General features: G+C 45.3%; 1 protein-coding gene across 1 annotated transcript in view; it reads left to right on the top strand.

Moving 5' to 3' along the window:
* Positions 1-24,187, top strand: part of sucla2 (succinate-CoA ligase ADP-forming subunit beta) — a 31,744-nt gene that overhangs the window by 4,369 nt on the left and 3,188 nt on the right. The window contains exons 3-9 of the mRNA XM_062067339.1: positions 7,568-7,667; positions 7,733-7,895; positions 10,558-10,686; positions 18,025-18,163; positions 19,002-19,163; positions 20,792-20,934; positions 21,089-21,209. Of these exons, the coding sequence (XP_061923323.1) occupies positions 7,568-7,667; positions 7,733-7,895; positions 10,558-10,686; positions 18,025-18,163; positions 19,002-19,163; positions 20,792-20,934; positions 21,089-21,209 (957 nt within the window). The remainder of the gene's footprint in view (positions 1-7,567; positions 7,668-7,732; positions 7,896-10,557; positions 10,687-18,024; positions 18,164-19,001; positions 19,164-20,791; positions 20,935-21,088; positions 21,210-24,187) is intronic.

Raw genomic sequence — 24,187 nt, 5'->3', positions numbered from 1 at the left:
AGTGGCTTTCAGTAGGCCTTTAACATTATGTTTAGGAAAGGTGGGAGCAGTAGTGACATAATGTTTGATGTTCTGTTTATTAATGAATTATTAGTAGTAGTCAGGAGGTCCATAAGTGATATTCATTAGCAGTAAAAGTCATTAAAGATAAATATATGTCATAATGTTTGATGTTGTGCTTATTAGGTGTGTCTAAGAGGAACATCAATTATTATTAGTAGTCAGGAGGTCCATAAGTGATATTCATTAGCAGTAAAAGTCATTAAAGATGAATATTATATGTTGTTTTAACATTGTTTAGGAAAGGTGGGAGCAGTAGTGACATAATGTTTGATGTTGTGTTTAACATTAAACACCTTTTTTAGTTTATAAGTTCCTTTAACAACTATAATTGTTTTTTAATGCGCGATGAAGGCGTACACTTCCTGACTCCTTTTGATCCTCGGCCCGTTCCGTAGCGTGAGGAAGTCTAATGGTGTCCAGTGACTGTGGAGCTACAAGCGGGAAAGTAGTGAGCAGGAAGAAAGGAGGACATGATGGAAATGTGCATGACAAGAGCAGACTATTTCCTCTTCCACCTCACTGGAGCCAATGCAGCTTGTAGAGAGAGGAGGAGCTCCACGTCCATGTGGACCTTCATGACGTCACGTGGAGATTGTTACTCCGCGTCCACGTGGACCTTCATGACGTCACGTGGAGATTGTTACTCCGCGTCCATGTGGACCTTCATGACGTCACGTGGAGATTGTTACTCCGCGTCCACGTGGACCTTCATGACGTCACGTGGAGATTGTTACTCCACGTCCATGTGGACCTTCATGACGTCACGTGGAGATTGTTACTCCGCGTCCACGTGGACCTTCATGACGTCACGTGGAGATTGTTACTCCGCGTCCATGTGGACCTTCATGACGTCACGTGGAGATTGTTACTCCGCGTCCACGTGGACCTTCATGACGTCACGTGGAGATTGTTACTCCGCGTCCACGTGGACCTTCATGACGTCACGTGGAGATTGTTACTCCGCGTCCACGTGGACCTTCATGACGTCACGTGGAGATTGTTACTCCGCGTCCACGTGGACCTTCATGACGTCACGTGGAGATTGTTACTCCGCGTCCACGTGGACCTTCATGACGTCACGTGGAGATTGTTACTCCGCGTCCACGTGGACCTTCATGACGTCACGTGGAGATTGTTACTCCGCGTCCACGTGGACCTTCATGACGTCACGTGGAGATTGTTACTCCGCGTCCACGTGGACCTTCATGACGTCACGTGGAGATTGTTACTCCGCGTCCACGTGGACCTTCATGACGTCACGTGGAGATTGTTACTCCGCGTCCACGTGGACCTTCATGACGTCACGTGGAGATTGTTACTCCGCGTCCACGTGGACCTTCATGACGTCACGTGGAGATTGTTACTCCGCGTCCACGTGGACCTTCATGACGTCACGTGGAGATTGTTACTCCGCGTCCACGTGGACCTTCATGACGTCACGTGGAGATTGTTACTCCGCGTCCACGTGGACCTTCATGACGTCACGTGGAGATTGTTACTCCGCGTCCACGTGGACCTTCATGGCGTCACGTGGAGATTGTTACTCCGCGTCCACGTGGACCTTCATGGCGTCACGTGGAGATTGTTACTCCGCGTCCACGTGGACCTTCATGACGTCACGTGGAGATTGTTACTCCGCGTCCACGTGGACCTTCATGACGTCACGTGGAGATTGTTACTCCGCGTCCACGTGGACCTTCATGACGTCACGTGGAGATTGTTACTCCGCGTCCACGTGGACCTTCATGACGTCACGTGGAGATTGTTACTCCGCGTCCACGTGGACCTTCATGACGTCACGTGGAGATTGTTACTCCGCGTCCACGTGACCTTCATGACGTCACGTGGAGTTGTTACTCCGCGTCCACGTGGACCTTCATGACGTCACGTGGAGATTGTTACTCCGCGTCCACGTGGACCTTCATGACGTCACGTGGAGATTGTTACTCCGCGTCCACGTGGACCTTCATGACGTCACGTGGAGATTGTTACTCCGCGTCCACGTGGACCTTCATGACGTCACGTGGAGATTGTTACTCCGCGTCCACGTGGACCTTCATGACGTCACGTGGAGATTGTTACTCCGCGTCCACGTGGACCTTCATGACGTCACGTGGAGATTGTTACTCCGCGTCCACGTGGACCTTCATGACGTCACGTGGAGATTGTTACTCCGCGTCCACGTGGACCTTCATGACGTCACGTGGAGATTGTTACTCCGCGTCCACGTGGACCTTCATGACGTCACGTGGAGATTGTTACTCCGCGTCCACGTGGACCTTCATGACGTCACGTGGAGATTGTTACTCCGCGTCCACGTGGACCTTCATGACGTCACGTGGAGATTGTTACTCCGCGTCCACGTGGACCTTCATGACGTCACGTGGAGATTGTTACTCCGCGTCCACGTGGACCTTCATGACGTCACGTGGAGATTGTTACTCCGCGTCCACGTGGACCTTCATGACGTCACGTGGAGATTGTTACTCCGCGTCCACGTGGACCTTCATGACGTCACGTGAGATTGTTACTCCGCGTCCACGTGGACCTTCATGACGTCACGTGGAGATTGTTACTCCGCGTCCACGTGGACCTTCATGACGTCACGTGGAGATTGTTACTCCGCGTCCACGTGGACCTTCATGACGTCACGTGGAGATTGTTACTCCGCGTCCACGTGGACCTTCATGACGTCACGTGGAGATTGTTACTCCGCGTCCACGTGGACCTTCATGACGTCACGTGGAGATTGTTACTCCGCGTCCACGTGGACCTTCATGACGTCACGTGGAGATTGTTACTCCGCGTCCACGTGGACCTTCATGACGTCACGTGGAGATTGTTACTCCGCGTCCACGTGGACCTTCATGACGTCACGTGGAGATTGTTACTCCGCGTCCACGTGGACCTTCATGACGTCACGTGGAGATTGTTACTCCGCGTCCACGTGGACCTTCATGACGTCACGTGGAGATTGTTACTCCGCGTCCACGTGGACCTTCATGACGTCACGTGGAGATTGTTACTCCGCGTCCACGTGGACCTTCATGACGTCACGTGGAGATTGTTTACTCCGCGTCCACGTGGACCTTCATGACGTCACGTGGAGATTGTTACTCCGCGTCCACGTGGACCTTCATGACGTCACGTGGAGATTGTTACTCCGCGTCCACGTGGACCTTCATGACGTCACGTGGAGATTGTTACTCCGCGTCCACGTGGACCTTCATGACGTCACGTGGAGATTGTTACTCCGCGTCCACGTGGACCTTCATGACGTCACGTGGAGATTGTTACTCCGCGTCCACGTGGACCTTCATGGCGTCACGTGGAGATTGTACTCCGCGTCCACGTGGACCTTCATGGCGTCACGTGGAGATTGTTACTCCGCGTCCACGTGGACCTTCATGGCGTCACGTGGAGATTGTTACTCCGCGTCCACGTGGACCTTCATGACGTCACGTGGAGATTGTTACTCCGCGTCCACGTGGACCTTCATGACGTCACGTGGAGATTGTTACTCCGCGTCCACGTGGACCTTCATGACGTCACGTGGAGATTGTTACTCCGCGTCCACGTGGACCTTCATGACGTCACGTGGAGATTGTTACTCCGCGTCCACGTGGACCTTCATGACGTCACGTGGAGATTGTTACTCCGCGTCCACGTGGACCTTCATGACGTCACGTGGAGATTGTTACTCCGCGTCCACGTGGACCTTCATGACGTCACGTGGAGATTGTTACTCCGCGTCCACGTGGACCTTCATGACGTCACGTGGAGATTGTTACTCCGCGTCCACGTGGACCTTCATGACGTCACGTGGAGATTGTTACTCCGCGTCCACGTGGACCTTCATGACGTCACGTGGAGATTGTTACTCCGCGTCCACGTGGACCTTCATGACGTCACGTGGAGATTGTTACTCCGCGTCCACGTGGACCTTCATGACGTCACGTGGAGATTGTTACTCCGCGTCCACGTGGACCTTCATGACGTCACGTGGAGATTGTTACTCCGCGTCCACGTGGACCTTCATGACGTCACGTGGAGATTGTTACTCCGCGTCCACGTGGACCTTCATGACGTCACGTGGAGATTGTTACTCCGCGTCCACGTGGACCTTCATGACGTCACGTGGAGATTGTTACTCCGCGTCCACGTGGACCTTCATGACGTCACGTGGAGATTGTTACTCCGCGTCCACGTGGACCTTCATGACGTCACGTGGAGATTGTTACTCCGCGTCCACGTGGACCTTCATGACGTCACGTGGAGATTGTTACTCCGCGTCCACGTGGACCTTCATGACGTCACGTGGAGATTGTTACTCCGCGTCCACGTGGACCTTCATGACGTCACGTGGAGATTGTTACTCCGCGTCCACGTGGACCTTCATGACGTCACGTGGAGATTGTTACTCCGCGTCCACGTGGACCTTCATGACGTCACGTGGAGATTGTTACTCCGCGTCCACGTGGACCTTCATGACGTCACGTGGAGATTGTTACTCCGCGTCCACGTGGACCTTCATGACGTCACGTGGAGATTGTTACTCCGCGTCCACGTGGACCTTCATGACGTCACGTGGAGATTGTTACTCCGCGTCCACGTGGACCTTCATGACGTCACGTGGAGATTGTTACTCCGCGTCCACGTGGACCTTCATGACGTCACGTGGAGATTGTTACTCCGCGTCCACGTGGACCTTCATGACGTCACGTGGAGATTGTTACTCCGCGTCCACGTGGACCTTCATGACGTCACGTGGAGATTGTTACTCCGCGTCCACGTGGACCTTCATGACGTCACGTGGAGATTGTTACTCCGCGTCCACGTGGACCTTCATGACGTCACGTGGAGATTGTTACTCCGCGTCCACGTGGACCTTCATGACGTCACGTGGAGATTGTTACTCCGCGTCCACGTGGACCTTCATGACGTCACGTGGAGATTGTTACTCCGCGTCCACGTGGACCTTCATGACGTCACGTGGAGATTGTTACTCCGCGTCCACGTGGACCTTCATGACGTCACGTGGAGATTGTTACTCCGCGTCCACGTGGACCTTCATGACGTCACGTGGAGATTGTTACTCCGCGTCCACGTGGACCTTCATGACGTCACGTGGAGATTGTTACTCCGCGTCCACGTGGACCTTCATGACGTCACGTGGAGATTGTTACTCCGCGTCCACGTGGACCTTCATGACGTCACGTGGAGATTGTTACTCCGCGTCCACGTGGACCTTCATGACGTCACGTGGAGATTGTTACTCCGCGTCCACGTGGACCTTCATGACGTCACGTGGAGATTGTTACTCCGCGTCCACGTGGACCTTCATGACGTCACGTGGAGATTGTTACTCCGCGTCCACGTGGACCTTCATGACGTCACGTGGAGATTGTTACTCCGCGTCCACGTGGACCTTCATGACGTCACGTGGAGATTGTTACTCCGCGTCCACGTGGACCTTCATGACGTCACGTGGAGATTGTTACTCCGCGTCCACGTGGACCTTCATGACGTCACGTGGAGATTGTTACTCCGCGTCCACGTGGACCTTCATGACGTCACGTGGAGATTGTTACTCCGCGTCCACGTGGACCTTCATGACGTCACGTGGAGATTGTTACTCCGCGTCCACGTGGACCTTCATGACGTCACGTGGAGATTGTTACTCCGCGTCCACGTGGACCTTCATGACGTCACGTGGAGATTGTTACTCCGCGTCCACGTGGACCTTCATGACGTCACGTGGAGATTGTTACTCCGCGTCCACGTGGACCTTCATGACGTCACGTGGAGATTGTTACTCCGCGTCCACGTGGACCTTCATGACGTCACGTGGAGATTGTTACTCCGCGTCCACGTGGACCTTCATGACGTCACGTGGAGATTGTTACTCCGCGTCCACGTGGACCTTCATGACGTCACGTGGAGATTGTTACTCCGCGTCCACGTGGACCTTCATGACGTCACGTGGAGATTGTTACTCCGCGTCCACGTGGACCTTCATGACGTCACGTGGAGATTGTTACTCCGCGTCCACGTGGACCTTCATGACGTCACGTGGAGATTGTTACTCCGCGTCCACGTGGACCTTCATGACGTCACGTGGAGATTGTTACTCCGCGTCCACGTGGACCTTCATGACGTCACGTGGAGATTGTTACTCCGCGTCCACGTGGACCTTCATGACGTCACGTGGAGATTGTTACTCCGCGTCCACGTGGACCTTCATGACGTCACGTGGAGATTGTTACTCCGCGTCCACGTGGACCTTCATGACGTCACGTGGAGATTGTTACTCCGCGTCCACGTGGACCTTCATGACGTCACGTGGAGATTGTTACTCCGCGTCCACGTGGACCTTCATGACGTCACGTGGAGATTGTTACTCCGCGTCCACGTGGACCTTCATGACGTCACGTGGAGATTGTTACTCCGCGTCCACGTGGACCTTCATGACGTCACGTGGAGATTGTTACTCCGCGTCCACGTGGACCTTCATGACGTCACGTGGAGATTGTTACTCCGCGTCCACGTGGACCTTCATGACGTCACGTGGAGATTGTTACTCCGCGTCCACGTGGACCTTCATGACGTCACGTGGAGATTGTTACTCCGCGTCCACGTGGACCTTCATGACGTCACGTGGAGATTGTTACTCCGCGTCCACGTGGACCTTCATGACGTCACGTGGAGATTGTTACTCCGCGTCCACGTGGACCTTCATAACGTCACGTGGAGATTGTTACTCCAACTGCTTTAGGAAGATGGAATAGAAACTCAGCAGGAACAACTTTGCTCTCATACACCAATCACACACTCGGCTCTGACCAACAAAACAAAGAAAAATGATCTTACATTCCAATCCTGATATTTCTACATCAGTAAATATTTGATGGCAGATTGAAATCCAGTTTATTCATGTTCTGATTGATAGTCCTGGATTACAGAATGTTCCTCAGGCTGAATATTACATTTGATTCATGAAATGGAGAAGGTAGAAATGTTGTCATGCAGAGATACCATGAACTTGTACAAGATGTCAAGTACAGAATATTTATTCAGGTAGAAATATCACAGACTACATTTGCAAACAACTTTGACAATCAAATCATGATCGTAACATTTTGGGTTATTGAAGTGTGAAACATGGAAGTGTAGCTCCTCCTCTCTGTGTGCAAGTGCTCCTACAGCAGGAATCCAAACTCTGTATTCCTTCAAAAATCTGACAAGACACAAACACACTTCAGGTCATTTTTTATTGTCCTTACGTAATGTTTACCTTCAACTCCACAAACATTTACCTTCAACTCCACAAACATTTACCTTCAACTCCACAAACATTTACCTTCAACTCCACAAACATTTACCTTCAACTCCACAAACATTTACCTTCAACTCCACAAACATTTGTATAAATGAGGCTCTGAACCTTCTTAAAGGGCCAGCGCTGCCAAACAGTGTGTCCAGAATGTGCTCTCATGTGTGTCAGGTTCCAAGGACCTGGTGGTCAAAGCTCAGGTCCTGGCGGGCGGCAGAGGCAAGGGCACCTTTGAGGGCGGACTTAAGGGAGGAGTCAAGATCGTCTACTCGTAAGTGTGTCCCGTGCTCGCCATTCCACGCTTCAGCTGCCCATTCCTCCGCCCGTCTGTCCCAGGCCCGAGGAGGCGCGAGACATTTCCTCCCAGATGATCGGCCGCAAGCTGTACACCAAGCAGACGGGGGAGGCGGGCCGCATCTGCAACCAGGTGTTCATCTGCGAGCGCAGGTATCCTCGCAGGGAGTACTACTTCGCCATCACCATGGAGAGGTCATTTCAGGTCAGTCTCAACATTCTTACCTTCCAGCAGCCACTTTAGTCCCATATCCATACCAGTATTGTGTAGAAATACCCCCAATTACATATCCATACCTATCCATCTTCTAGTATTGTGTAGAAATACCCCCAATTACATGTCCATACCTATCCATCTTCTTCTAGTATTGTGTAGAAATACCCCCAATTACATATCCATACCTATCCATCTTCTAGTATTGTGTAGAAATACCCCCAATTACATGTCCATACCTATCCATCTTCTTCTAGTATTGTGTAGAAATACCCCCAATTACATATCCATACCTATCCATCTTCTTCTAGTATTGTGTAGAAATACCCCCAATTACATATCCATACCTATCCATCTTCTTTTAGTATTGTGTAGAAATACCCCCAATTACATATCCATACCTATCCATCTTCTTCTAGTATTGTGTAGAAATACCCCCAATTACATATCCATACCTATCCATCTTCTTTTAGTATTGTGTAGAAATACCCCCAATTACATATCCATACCTATCCATCTTCTAGTATTGTGTAGAAATACCCCCAATTACATGTCCATACCTATCCATCTTCTTCTAGTATTGTGTAGAAATACCCCCAATTACATATCCATACCTATCCATCTTCTTCTAGTATTGTGTAGAAATACCCCCAATTACATATCCATACCTATCCATCTTCTTTTAGTATTGTGTAGAAATACCCCCAATTACATATCCATACCTATCCATCTTCTTCTAGTATTGTGTAGAAATACCCCCAATTACATATCCATACCTATCCATCTTCTTTTAGTATTGTGTAGAAATACCCCCAATTACATATCCATACCTATCCATCTTCTTCTAGTATTGTGTAGAAATACCCCCAATTACATATCCATACCTATCCATCTTCTTCTAGTATTGTGTAGAAATACCCCCAATTACATGTCCATACCTATCCATCTTCTTCTAGTATTGTGTAGAAATACCCCCAATTACATGTCCATACCTATCCATCTTCTTCTAGTATTGTGTAGAAATACCCCCAATTACATGTCCATACCTATCCATCTTCTTCTAGTATTGTGTAGAAATACCCCCAATTACATGTCCATACCTATCCATCTTCTTCTAGTATTGTGTAGAAATACCCCCAATTACATGTCCATACCTATCCATCTTCTTCTAGTATTGTGTAGAAATACCCCCAATTACATGTCCATACCTATCCATCTTCTTCTAGTATTGTGTAGTATTTATATATATAAAACTAGATATAAAAACTAGACAGCAATATGTGTGGGCCTGAAGATGTGCAAGACTGGAAATCCTTCCAACAACAACTTGACCGTGCTTTTCAGGCCACCACTAGATGGCAGCACAGTCAAACTCTGCAGCTTATTGCAGTTCAAATGTGCTGAATGAAGACAGGAAACATGCTTTGTGCTGCAGGGCCCCGTGTTGATCTTTCAAGAAACATGCTTTGTGCTGCAGGGCCCCGTGTTGATCTTTCAAGAAACATGCTTTGTGCTGCAGGGCCCCATGTTGATCTTTCAAGAAACATGCTTTGTGCTGCAGGGCCCCGTGTTGATCTTTCAAGAAACATGCTTTGTGCTGCAGGGCCCAGTGTTGATCTTTCAAGAAACATGCTTTGTGCTGCAGGGCCCAGTGTTGATCTTTCAAGAAACATGCTTTGTGCTGCAGGGCCCCGTGTTGATCTTTCAAGAAACATGCTTTGTGCTGCAGGGCCCAGTGTTGATCTTTCAAGAAACATGCTTTGTGCTGCAGGGCCCAGTGTTGATCTTTCAAGAAACATGCTTTGTGCTGCAGGGCCCCGTGTTGATCTTTCAAGAAACATGCTTTGTGCTGCAGGGCCCAGTGTTGATCTTTCAAGAAACATGCTTTGTGCTGCAGGGCCCCGTGTTGATCTTTCAAGAAACATGCTTTGTGCTGCAGGGCCCAGTGTTGATCTTTCAAGAAACATGCTTTGTGCTGCAGGGCCCCGTGTTGATCTTTCAAGAAACATGCTTTGTGCTGCAGGGCCCAGTGTTGATCTTTCAAGAAACATGCTTTGTGCTGCAGGGCCCCGTGTTGATCTTTCAAGAAACATGCTTTGTGCTGCAGGGCCCCGTGTTGATCTTTCAAGAAACATGCTTTGTGCTGCAGGGCCCCGTGTTGATCTTTCAAGAAACATGCTTTGTGCTGCAGGGCCCCGTGTTGATCTTTCAAGAAACATGCTTTGTGCTGCAGGGCCCCGTGTTGATCTTTCAAGAAACATGCTTTGTGCTGCAGGGCCCCGTGTTGATCTTTCAAGAAACATGCTTTGTGCTGCAGGGCCCCGTGTTGATCTTTCAAGAAACATGCTTTGTGCTGCAGGGCCCCGTGTTGATCTTTCAAGAAACATGCTTTGTGCTGCAGGGCCCCGTGTTGATCTTTCAAGAAACATGCTTTGTGCTGCAGGGCCCCGTGTTGATCTTTCAAGAAACATGCTTTGTGCTGCAGGGCCTAGTGTTGATCTTTCAAGAAACATGCTTTGTGCTGCAGGGCCCCGTGTTGATCTTTCAAGAAACATGCTTTGTGCTGCAGGGCCCCGTGTTGATCTTTCAAGAAACATGCTTTGTGCTGCAGGGCCCCGTGTTGATCTTTCAAGAAACATGCTTTGTGCTGCAGGGCCCCGTGTTGATCGGCAGCTCGCAGGGGGGTGTCAACATCGAAGATGTGGCGGCAGAAAACCCAGACGCCATCGTGAAGGAGCCCATCGACATTGTGGAAGGCATCAAGATGGAGCAGGCGCTCAAGGTAAACACAGGAGGTGTTGCACCAACCTCTGACTGATGCTGGAATACAACACACCTTATAAACATTATGACAAATAATATTCATCTTTAATAACTTTTACTGCTAATGAATATCACTTATGGACCTCCTGACTACTAATAATAATTGATGTTCCTCTTCCACACACCTAATAAACACAACATCAAACATTATGTCACTACTGCGCCCACCTTTCCTAAACATAATGTTAAACAACTCTTTACTGACTTATAATATTATAAGTGTGTGGGTGGAGGTGTAGTTCTGTCAAAGACTAGTAGTTCCAGTAGAAGTGTTCCTGAACAAGTGTGTGGGTGGATGTGTAGTTCTGTCAAAGACTAGTAGTTCCAGTAGAAGTGTTCCTGAACAAGTGTGTGGGTGGATGTGTAGTTCTGTCAAAGACTAGTAGTTCCAGTAGAAGTGTTCCTGAACAAGTGTGTGGGTGGATGTGTAGTTCTGTCAAAGACTAGTAGTTCCAGTAGAAGTGTTCCTGAACAAGTGTGTGGGTGGATGTGTAGTTCTGTCAAAGACTAGTAGTTCCAGTAGAAGTGTTCCTGAACAAGTGTGTGGGTGGATGTGTAGTTCTGTCAGACTAGTAGTTCCAGTAGAAGTGTTCCTGAACAAGTGTGTGGGTGGATGTGTAGTTCTGTCAAAGACTTGTAGTTCCAGTAGAAGTGTTCCTGAACAAGTGTGTGGGTGGATGTGTAGTTCTGTCAAAGACTAGTAGTTCCAGTAGAAGTGTTCCTGAACAAGTGTGTGGGTGGATGTGTAGTTCTGTTAAAGACTAGTAGTTCCAGTAGAAGTGTTCCTGAACAAGTGTGTGGTTGGATGTGTAGTTCTGTCGAAGACTAGTAGTTCCAGTAGAAGTGTTCCTGAACAAGTGTGTGGGTGGATGTGTAGTTCTGTCGAAGACTAGTAGTTCCAGTAGAAGTGTTCCTGAACAAGTGTGTGGGTGGATGTGTAGTTCTGTCAAAGACTAGTAGTTCCAGTAGAAGTGTTCCTGAACAAGTGTGTGGGTGGATGTGTAGTTCTGTCAAAGACTAGTAGTTCCAGTAGAAGTGTTCCTGAACAAGTGTGTGGGTGGATGTGTAGTTCTGTCAAAGACTTGTAGTTCCAGTAGAAGTGTTCCTGAACAAGTGTGTGGGTGGATGTGTAGTTCTGTCAAAGACTAGTAGTTCCAGTAGAAGTGTTCCTGAACAAGTGTGTGGGTGGATGTGTAGTTCTGTCAAAGACTAGTAGTTCCAGTAGAAGTGTTCCTGAACAAGTGTGTGGGTGGATGTGTAGTTCTGTCAAAGACTAGTAGTTCCAGTAGAAGTGTTCCTGAACAAGTGTGTGGGTGGATGTGTAGTTCTGTCAAAGACTAGTAGTTCCAGTAGAAGTGTTCCTGAACAAGTGTGTGGGTGGATGTGTAGTTCTGTCAAAGACTAGTAGTTCCAGTAGAAGTGTTCCTGAACAAGTGTGTGGGTGGATGTGTAGTTCTGTCAAAGACTAGTAGTTCCAGTAGAAGTGTTCCTGAACAAGTGTGTGGGTGGATGTGTAGTTCTGTCAAAGACTTGTAGTTCCAGTAGAAGTGTTCCTGAACAAGTGTGTGGGTGGATGTGTAGTTCTGTCAAAGACTAGTAGTTCCAGTAGAAGTGTTCCTGAACAAGTGTGTGGGTGGATGTGTAGTTCTGTCAAAGACTAGTAGTTCCAGTAGAAGTGTTCCTGAACAAGTGTGTGGGTGGATGTGTAGTTCTGTCAAAGACTAGTAGTTCCAGTAGAAGTGTTCCTGAACAAGTGTGTGGGTGGATGTGTAGTTCTGTCAAAGACTAGTAGTTCCAGTAGAAGTGTTCCTGAACAAGTGTGTGGGTGGATGTGTAGTTCTGTCAAAGACTAGTAGTTCCAGTAGAAGTGTTCCTGAACAAGTGTGTGGGTGGAGGTGTAGTTCTGTCAAAGACTAGAAGTTCCAGTAGAAGTGTTCCTGAACAAGTGTGTGGGTGGATGTGTAGTTCTGTCAAAGACTTGTAGTTCCAGTAGAAGTGTTCCTGAACAAGTGTGTGGGTGGATGTGTAGTTCTGTCAAAGACTAGTAGTTCCAGTAGAAGTGTTCCTGAACAAGTGTGTGGGTGGATGTGTAGTTCTGTCAAAGACTAGTAGTTCCAGTAGAAGTGTTCCTGAACAAGTGTGTGGGTGGATGTGTAGTTCTGTCAAAGACTAGTAGTTCCAGTAGAAGTGTTCCTGAACAAGTGTGTGGGTGGATGTGTACTTCTGTCAAAGACTTGTAGTTCCAGTAGAAGTGTTCCTGAACAAGTGTGTGGGTGGATGTGTAGTTCTGTCAAAGACTAGTAGTTCCAGTAGAAGTGTTCCTGAACAAGTGTGTGGGTGGATGTGTAGTTCTGTCAAAGACTAGTAGTTCCAGTAGAAGTGTTCCTGAACAAGTGTGTGGGTGGATGTGTAGTTCTGTCAAAGACTAGTAGTTCCAGTAGAAGTGTTCCTGAACAAGTGTGTGGGTGGATGTGTAGTTCTGTCAAAGACTAGTAGTTCCAGTAGAAGTGTTCCTGAACAAGTGTGTGGGTGGATGTGTAGTTCTGTCAAAGACTAGTAGTTCCAGTAGAAGTGTTCCTGAACAAGTGTGTGGGTGGATGTGTAGTTCTGTCAAAGACTAGTAGTTCCAGTAGAAGTGTTCCTGAACAAGTGTGTGGGTGGATGTGTAGTTCTGTCAAAGACTAGTAGTTCCAGTAGAAGTGTTCCTGAACAAGTGTGTGGGTGGATGTGTAGTTCTGTCGAAGACTAGTAGTTCCAGTAGAAGTGTTCCTGAACAAGTGTGTGGGTGGATGTGTAGTTCTGTCGAAGACTAGTAGTTCCAGTAGAAGTGTTCCTGAACAAGTGTGTGGGTGGAGGTGTAGTTCTGTCAAAGACTAGTAGTTCCAGTAGAAGTGTTCCTGAACAAGTGTGTGGGTGGATGTGTAGTTCTGTCAAAGACTAGTAGTTCCAGTAGAAGTGTTCCTGAACAAGTGTGTGGGTGGATGTGTAGTTCTGTCAAAGACTAGTAGTTCCAGTAGAAGTGTTCCTGAACAAGTGTGTGGGTGGATGTGTAGTTCTGTTAAAGACTAGTAGTTCCAGTAGAAGTGTTCCTGAACAAGTGTGTGGGTGGATGTGTAGTTCTGTCGAAGACTAGTAGTTCCAGTAGAAGTGTTCCTGAACAAGTGTGTGGGTGGATGTGTAGTTCTGTCGAAGACTAGTAGTTCCAGTAGAAGTGTTCCTGAACAAGTGTGTGGGTGGATGTGTAGTTCTGTCAAAGACTAGTAGTTCCAGTAGAAGTGTTCCTGAACAAGTGTGTGGGTGGATGTGTAGTTCTGTCAAAGACTAGTAGTTCCAGTAGAAGTGTTCCTGAACAAGTGTGTGGGTGGATGTGTAGTTCTGTCAAAGACTAGTAGTTCCAGTAGAAGTGTTCCTGAACAAGTGTGTGGGTGGATGTGTAGTTCTGTCAAAGACTAGTAGTTCCAGTAGAAGTGTTCCTGAACAAGTGTGTGGGTGGATGTGTAGTTCTGTCAAAGACTAGTAGTTCCAGTAGAAGTGTTCCTGAACAAGTGTGTGGATGTGTAGTTCTGTCAAAGACTAGTAGTTCCAGTAGAAGTGTTCCTGAACAAGTGTGTGGGTGGATGTGTAGTTCTGTCAAAGACTAGTAGTTCCAGTAGAAGTGTTCCTGAACAAGTGTGTGGGTGGATGTGTAGTTCTGTCAAAGACTTGTAGTTCCAGTAGAAGTGTTCCTGAACAAGTGTGTGGGTGGATGTGTAGTTCTGTCAAAGACTAGTAGTTCCAGTAGAAGTGTTCCTGAACAAGTGTGTGGATGTGTAGTTCTGTCAAAGACTAGTAGTTCCAGTAGAAGTGTTCCTGAACAAGTGTGTGGGTGGATGTGTAGTTCTGTCAAAGACTAGTAGTTCCAGTAGAAGTGTTCCTGAACAAGTGTGTGGGTGGATGTGTAGTTCTGTCAAAGACTTGTAGTTCCAGTAGAAGTGTTCCTGAACAAGTGTGTGGGTGGATGTGTAGTTCTGTCAAAGACTTGTAGTTCCAGTAGAAGTGTTCCTGAACAAGTGTGTGGGTGGATGTGTAGTTCTGTCAAAGACTAGTAGTTCCAGTAGAAGTGTTCCTGAACAAGTGTGTGGGTGGATGTGTAGTTCTGTCAAAGACTTGTAGTTCCAGTAGAAGTGTTCCTGAACAAGTGTGTGGATGTGTAGTTCTGTCAAAGACTAGTAGTTCCAGTAGAAGTGTTCCTGAACAAGTGTGTGGGTGGATGTGTAGTTCTGTCAAAGACTAGTAGTTCCAGTAGAAGTGTTCCTGAACAAGTGTGTGGGTGGATGTGTAGTTCTGTCAAAGACTAGTAGTTCCAGTAGAAGTGTTCCTGAACAAGTGTGTGGGTGGATGTGTAGTTCTGTCAAAGACTTGTAGTTCCAGTAGAAGTGTTCCTGAACAAGTGTGTGGGTGGATGTGTAGTTCTGTCAAAGACTTGTAGTTCCAGTAGAAGTGTTCCTGAACAAGTGTGTGGGTGGATGTATAGTTCTGTCAAAGACTAGTAGTTCCAGTAGAAGTGTTCCTGAACAAGTGTGTGGGTGTATGTGTAGTTCTGTCAAAGACTTGTAGTTCCAGTAGAAGTGTTCCTGAACAAGTGTGTGGGTGGGTGTGTAGTTCTGTCAGACTAGTAGTTCCAGTAGAAGTGTTCCTGAACAAGTGTGTGGGTGGATGTGTAGTTCTGTCAAAGACTTGTAGTTCCAGTAGAAGTGTTCCTGAACAAGTGTGTGGGTGGATGTGTAGTTCTGTCAAAGACTAGAAGTTCCAGTAGAAGTGTTCCTGAACAAGTGTGTGGGTGGATGTGTAGTTCTGTCAAAGACTTGTAGTTCCAGTAGAAGTGTTCCTGAACAAGTGTGTGGGTGGAGGTGTAGTTCTGTCAAAGACTAGTAGTTCCAGTAGAAGTGTTCCTGAACAAGTGTGTGGGTGGATGTGTAGTTCTGTCAAAGACTAGTAGTTCCAGTAGAAGTGTTCCTGAACAAGTGTGTGGGTGGATGTGTAGTTCTGTCAAAGACTAGTAGTTCCAGTAGAAGTGTTCCTGAACAAGTGTGTGGGTGGATGTGTAGTTCTGTCAAAGACTAGTAGTTCCAGTAGAAGTGTTCCTGAACAAGTGTGTGGGTGGAGGTGTAGTTCTGTCAAAGACTTGTAGTTCCAGTAGAAGTGTTCCTGAACAAGTGTGTGGGTGGAGGTGTAGTTCTGTCAAAGACTTGTAGTTCCAGTAGAAGTGTTCCTGAACAAGTGTGTGGGTGGATGTGTAGTTCTGTCAAAGACTAGTAGTTCCAGTAGAAGTGTTCCTGAACAAGTGTGTGGGTGGATGTGTAGTTCTGTCAAAGACTTGTAGTTCCAGTAGAAGTGTTCCTGAACAAGTGTGTGGGTGGATGTGTAGTTCTGTCAAAGACTAGTAGTTCCAGTAGAAGTGTTCCTGAACAAGTGTGTGGGTGGATGTGTAGTTCTGTCAAAGACTAGTAGTTCCAGTAGAAGTGTTCCTGAACAAGTGTGTGGGTGGATGTGTAGTTCTGTCAAAGACTAGTAGTTCCAGTAGAAGTGTTCCTGAACAAGTGTGTGGGTGGAGGTGTAGTTCTGTCAAAGACTTGTAGTTCCAGTAGAAGTGTTCCTGAACAAGTGTGTGGGTGGAGGTGTAGTTCTGTCAAAGACTTGTAGTTCCAGTAGAAGTGTTCCTGAACAAGTGTGTGGGTGGATGTGTAGTTCTGTCAAAGACTAGTAGTTCCAGTAGAAGTGTTCCTGAACAAGTGTGTGGGTGGAGGTGTAGTTCTGTCAAAGACTTGTAGTTCCAGTAGAAGTGTTCCTGAACAAGTGTGTGGGTGGAGGTGTAGTTCTGTCAAAGACTTGTAGTTCCAGTAGAAGTGTTCCTGAACAAGTGTGTGGGTGGATGTGTAGTTCTGTCAAAGACTTGTAGTTCCAGTAGAAGTGTTCCTGAACAAGTGTGTGGGTGGATGTGTAGTTCTGTCAAAGACTAGTAGTTCCAGTAGAAGTGTTCCTGAACAAGTGTGTGGGTGGATGTGTAGTTCTGTCAAAGACTAGTAGTTCCAGTAGAAGTGTTCCTGAACAAGTGTGTGGGTGGATGTGCCACAGCAGGTGACTAGTAGTTCCAGTAGAAGTGTTCCTGGTGCCATCATGTGGTGTGCTTGCTGCAGGTGACTAGTAGTTCCAGTAGAAGTGTTCCTGGTGCCACCATGTGGTGTGCTTGCTGCAGGTGACTAGTAGTTCCAGTAGAAGTGTTCCTGGTGCCACCATGTGGTGTGCTTACTGCAAGTGACTAGTAGTTCCAGTAGAAGTGTTCCTGGTGCCACCATGTGGTGTGCTTGCTGCAGGTGACTAGTAGTTCCAGTAGAAGTGTTCCTGGTGCCACCATGTGGTGTGCTTACTGCAGGTGACTAGTAGTTCCAGTAGAAGTGTTCCTGGTGCCACCATGTGGTGTGCTTGCTGCAGGTGACTAGTAGTTCCAGTAGAAGTGTTCCTGGTGCCACCATGTGGTGTGCTTGCTGCAGGTGACTAGTAGTTCCAGTAGAAGTGTTCCTGGTGCCACCATGTGGTGTGCTTGCTGCAGGTGACTAGTAGTTCCAGTAGAAGTGTTCCTGGTGCCACCATGTGGTGTGCTTGCTGCAAGTGACTAGTAGTTCCAGTAGAAGTGTTCCTGGTGCCACCATGTGGTGTGCTTGCTGCAAGTGACTAGTAGTTCCAGTAGAAGTGTTCCTGGTGCCACCATGTGGTGTGCTTGCTGCAAGTGACTAGTAGTTCCAGTAGAAGTGTTCCTGGTGCCACCATGTGGTGTGCTTGCTGCAAGTGACTAGTAGTTCCAGTAGAAGTGTTCCTGGTGCCACCATGTGGTGTGCTTGCTGCAAGTGACTAGTAGTTCCAGTAGAAGTGTTCCTGGTGCCACCATGTGGTGTGCTTGCTGCAGGTGACTAGTAGTTCCAGTAGAAGTGTTCCTGGTGCCACCATGTGGTGTGCTTACTGCAGGTGACTAGTAGTTCCAGTAGAAGTGTTCCTGGTGCCACCATGTGGTGTGCTTACTGCAGGTGACTAGTAGTTCCAGTAGAAGTGTTCCTGGTGCCACCATGTGGTGTGCTTGCTGCAGGTGACTAGTAGTTCCAGTAGAAGTGTTCCTGGTGCCACCATGTGGTGTGCTTGCTGCAGGTGACTAGTAGTTCCAGTAGAAGTGTTCCTGGTGCCACCATGTGGTGTGCTTGCTGCAAGTGACTAGTAGTTCCAGTAGAAGTGTTCCTGGTGCCACCATGTGGTGTGCTTACTGCAGGTTGCACAGAAGATGGGGTTCCCTGTGGCGCTGCAGAAGGAGGCGGCAGAGAACATGGTCAAACTCTACCAGGTCTTCATCAAGTACGACGCCTCCATGTTGGAGATCAACCCCATGGTGGAGGACTCCTCTGGTCTTGGTCAGTCTCACCTGTCTGCTCTAAAGACCTGCTCTCACCTGTCTGCTCTAAAGACCTGCTCTCACCTGTCTGCTCTAAAGACCTGCTCTCACCTGTCTGCTCTAAAGACCTGCTCTCACCTGTCTGCTCTAAAGACCTGCTCTCACCTGTCTGCTCTAAAGACCTGCTCTCACCTGTCTGCTCTAAAGACCTGCTCTCACCTGTCTGCTCTAAAGACCTGCTCTCACCTGTCTGCTCTAAAGACCTGCTCTCACCTGTCTGCTCTAAAGACCTGCTCTCACCTGTCTGCTCTGAAGACCTGCTCTCACCTGTCTGCTCTAAAGACCTGCTCTCACCTGTCTGCTCTAAAGACCTGCTCTCACCTGTCTGCTCTAAAGACCTGCTCTCACCTGTCTGCTCTGAAGACCTGCTCTCACCTGTCTGCTCTAAAGACCTGCTCTCACCTGTCTGCTCTAAAGACCTGCTCTCACCTGTCTGCTCTGAAGACCTGCTCTCACCTGTCTGCTCTAAAGACCTGCTCTCACCTGTCTGCTCTGAAGACCTGCTCTCACCTGTCTGCTCTAAAGACCTGCTCTCACCTGTCTGCTCTAAAGACCTGCTCTCACCTGTCTGCTCTAAAGACCTGCTCTCACCTGTCTGCTCTAAAGACCTGCTCTCACCTGTCTGCTCTAAAGACCTGCTCTCACCTGTCTGCTCTAAAGACCTGCTCTCACCTGTCTGCTCTAAAGACCTGCTCTCACCTGTCTGCTCTAAAGACCTGCTCTCACCTGTCTGCTCTGAAGACCTGCTCTCACCTGTCTGCTCTAAAGACCTGCTCTCACCTGTCTTGTCTCCACAGTCATGTGCATGGACGCCAAGATCAACTTTGACTCCAACGCAGCCTACCGCCAGAAGAAGGTCTTTGACCTGCAGGACTGGACTCAGGAGGACCCTCGAGACAGGCAGGCGGCCTTGGCAGACCTGAACTACATCGGACTGGATGGAACCATCGGCTGTCTGGGTTAGTGAAAAGTGCTTCTTACTGATATTGAAAACAAACATGTATCAGCTTACATGTCTCATGTGCGATACACGCAGGGGGTTTACAAGCGTGTGATATCATGTGCGATACAAGCAGAGGGTTTATTAGCATGTGAGATCATGTGCGATACAAGCAGAGGGTTTATTAGCATGTGAGATCATGTGCGATACACACAGAGGGTTTATTAGCATTTGATATCATGTGCGATACAAGCAGAGGGTTTATTAGCATGTGAGATCATGTGCGATACACACAGAGGGTTTATTAGCATGTGAGATCATGTGCGATACAAGCAGAGGGTTTATTAGCATGTGAGATCATGTGCGATACAAGCAGAGGGTTTATTAGCATGTGAGATCATGTGCGATACAAGCAGAGGGTTTATTAGCATGTGAGATCATGTGCGATACAAGCAGAGGGTTTATTAGCATGTGAGATCATGTGCGATACACACAGAGGGTTTATTAGCATTTGATATCATGTGCGATACAAGCAGAGGGTTTACTCGCATGTGATATCTTGTGCAATACAAGCAGAGGGTTTACTTGCATGTGATATCATGTGCGATACAAGCAGAGGGTTTACTCACATGTGATATCATGTGCGATACAAGCAGAGGGTTTACTCGCATGTGATATCTTGTGCAATACAAGCAGAGGGTTTACTTGCATGTGATATCTTGTGCAATACAAGCAGAGGGTTTACCCGCATGTGATATCTTGTGCAATACAAGCAGAGGGTTTACTTGCATGTGATATCTTGTGCAATACAAGCAGAGGGTTTACTCGCATGTGATATCTTGTGCAATACAAGCAGAGGGTTTACTCGCATGTGATATCATGTGCAATACAAGCAGAGGGTTTACTCGCATGTGATATCATGTGCAATACAAGCAGAGGGTTTACTCGCATGTGATATCATGTGCAATACAAGCAGAGGGTTTACCCGCATGTGATATCATGTGCAATACAAGCAGAGGGTTTACTTGCATGTGATATCTTGTGCGATACAAGCAGAGGGTTTACTCGCATGTGATATCATGTGCAATACAAGCAGAGGGTTTACTCGCATGTGATATCATGTGCGATACAAGCAGTCGTGCAGCGTGTTTACTTGTGTGTGATATGATTTACTTTATCACCTTTATAACATTCACACTACTAAATACTAATATAGATAATAATGACAATAATAATATAGATAATAATGACAATAATAATATAGATAATAATGACAATAATAATATAGATAATAATGACAATATTAATATAGATAATAATGACAATGCTAATATAGATAATAATGACAATAATAATATAGATAATAATGACAATACTAATATAGATAATAATGACAATAATAATATAGATAATAATGACAACAATAATATAGATAATAATGACAATAATAATATAGATAATAATGACAATACTAATATAGATAATAATGACAATATTAATATAGATAATAATGACAATAATAATATAGATAATAATGAGAATAATAATATAGATAATAATGACAATAATAATATAGATAATAATGACAATATTAATATAGATAATAATGACAATAATAAGTAATCCTAACTACCATTGTTTGTGCAGTCAATGGTGCGGGTCTGGCCATGGCCACCATGGACATCATCAAGCTGCACGGCGGCACACCTGCCAACTTCCTGGATGTAGGAGGCGGAGCTACAGCCCATCAGGTGACGGAGGCCTTCAAGCTGATCACCTCAGACAGGAAGGTAAGAAGAAGTGTGTAGAAGATGAAGTGTGTAGAAGTGTGTAGAAGATGGAAGTGTGTAGAAGATGGAAGTGTGTAGAAGATGAAGTGTGTAGAAGATGGAAGTGTGTAGAAGATGAAAGAGCTGAAAGTCCAAGCTCACGTGTGCTGCTCAGGTCCAGGCCATCCTGGTCAACATCTTTGGAGGCATCATGAGGTGTGACGTCATCGCCCAGGGCATCATCATGGCCGTGCGAGACCTGGACCTCAAGATCCCCATCGTCGTGCGTCTTCAAGGTTCTACATTTCACTTCTCATGGCTGCACCCGACGTTGTAGTCCTCTTCTTGCTAGAGATAGTCTAAATGTCACTGAAATACTCATATTTGGAAGTAACTGATTACATATTGTTGTAACACTTACAACATGTTGACAGTCTAAATGTCACTGAAATACTCATATTTGGAAGTAACTGATTACATATTGTTGTAACATTTACAACATGTTGACAGTCTAAATGTCACTGAAATACTCATATTTGGAAGTAACTGATTACATATTGTTGTAACACAACATGTTGACAGTCTAAATGTCACTGAAATACTCATATTTGGAAGTAACTGATTACATATTGTTGTAACACAACATGTTGACAGTCTAAATGTCACTGAAATACTCATATTTGGAAGTAACTGATTACATATTGTTGTAACACAACATGTTGACAGTCTAAATGTCACTGAAATACTCATATTTGGAAGTAACTGATTACATATTGTTGTAACATTTACAACATGTTGACAGTCTAAATGTCACTGAAATACTCATATTTGGAAGTAACTGATTACATATTGTTGTAACACAACATGTTGACAGTCTAAATGTCACTGAAATACTCATATTTGGAAGTAACTGATTACATATTGTTGTAACATTTACAACATGTTGACAGTCTAAATGTCACTGAAATACTCATATTTGGAAGTAACTGATTACATATTGTTGTAACACAACATGTTGACAGTCTAAATGTCACTGAAATACTCATATTTGGAAGTAACTGATTACATATTGTTGTAACATTTACAACATGTTCACAGTCTAAATGTCACTGAAATACTCATATTTGGAAGTAACTGATTACATATTGTTGTAACACTTACAACATGTTGACAGTCTAAATGTCACTGAAATACTCATATTTGGAAGTAACTGATTACATATTGTTGTCACATTTACAACATGTTGACAGTCTAAAAGTAACTGATTACATATTGTTGTAACATGTGACATTTACAACATGGTGACAGTCTAAAAGTAACTGATTACATATTGTTGTAACATGTGACATTTACAACATGGTGACAGTCTAAAAGTAACTGATTACATATTGTTGTAACATGTGACATTTACAACATGTTGACAGTCTAAAAGTAACTGATTACATATTGTTGTAACATGTGACATTTACAACATGGTGACAGTCTAAAAGTAACTGATTACATATTGTTGTAACATGTGACATTTACAACATGGTGACAGTCTAAAAGTAACTGATTACATATTGTTGTAACATGTGACATTTACAACATGGTGACAGTCTAAAAGTAACTGATTACATATTGTTGTAACATGTGACATTTACAACATGGTGACAGTCTAAAAGTAACTGATTACATATTGTTGTAACATGTGACATTTACAACATGGTGACAGTCTAAAAGTAACTGATTACATATTGTTGTAACATGTGACATTTACAACATGGTGACAGTCTAAAAGTAACTGATTACATATTGTTGTAACATGTGACATTTACAACATGGTGACAGTCTAAAAGTAACTGATTACATATTGTTGTAACATGTGACATTTACAACATGGTGACAGTCTAAAAGTAACTGATTACATATTGTTGTAACATGTGACATTTACAACATGTTGACAGTCTAAAAGTAACTGATTACATATTGTTGTAACATGTGACATTTACAACATGGTGACAGTCTAAAAGTAACTGATTACATATTGTTGTAACATGTGACATTTACAACATGGTGACAGTCTAAAAGTAACTGATTACATATTGTTGTAACATGTAACATTTACAACATGTTGACAGTCTAAAAGTAACTGATTACATATTGTTGTAACATGTAACATTTACAACATGGTGACAGTCTAAAAGTAACTGATTACATATTGTTGTAACATGTAACATTTACAACATGGTGACAGTCTAAAAGTAACTGATTACATATTGTTGTAACATGTGACATTTACAACATGGTGACAGTCTAAAAGTAACTGATTACATATTGTTGTAACATGTGACATTTACAACATGGTGACAGTCTAAAAGTAACTGATTACATATTGTTGTAACATGTCACATTTACAACATGTTGACAGTCTAAAAGTAACTGATTACATATTGTTGTAACATGTGACATTTACAACATGGTGACAGTCTAAAAGTAACTGATTACATATTGTTGTAACATGTGACATTTACAACATGGTGACAGTCTAAAAGTAACTGATTACATATTGTTGTAACATGTGACATTTACAACATGGTGACAGTCTAAAAGTAACTGATTACATATTGTTGTAACATGTGACATTTACAACATGGTGACAGTCTAAAAGTAACTGATTACATATTGTTGTAACATGTGACATTTACAACATGGTGACAGTCTAAAAGTAACTGATTACATATTGTTGTAACATGTGACATTTACAACATGGTGACAGTCTAAAAGTAACTGATTACATATTGTTGTAACATGTAACATTTACAACATGGTGACAGTCTAAAAGTAACTGATTACATATTGTTGTAACATGTAACATTTACAACATGGTGACAGTCTAAAAGTAACTGATTACATATTGTTGTAACATGTGACATTTACAACATGGTGACAGTCTAAAAGTAACTGATTACATATTGTTGTAACATGTGACATTTACAACATGGTGACAGTCTAAAAGTAACTGATTACATATTGTTGTAACATGTGACATTTACAACATGGTGACAGTCTAAAAGTAACTGATTACATATTGTTGTAACATGTGACATTTACAACATGGTGACAGTCTAAAAGTAACTGATTACATATTGTTGTAACATGTGACATTTACAACATGGTGACAGTCTAAAAGTAACTGATTACATATTGTTGTAACATGTGACATTTACAACATGTTGACAGTCTAAAAGTAACTGATTACATATTGTTGTAACATGTGACATTTACAACATGG

The sequence above is a fragment of the Entelurus aequoreus genome, linkage group LG13, assembly GCF_033978785.1.
Source record: "Entelurus aequoreus isolate RoL-2023_Sb linkage group LG13, RoL_Eaeq_v1.1, whole genome shotgun sequence".
Lineage (NCBI taxonomy): Eukaryota > Metazoa > Chordata > Actinopteri > Syngnathiformes > Syngnathidae > Entelurus > Entelurus aequoreus.
The sequence above is the reverse complement of the archived record's forward strand: the minus strand, read 5'-3'. Positions and strand labels throughout refer to the sequence as shown.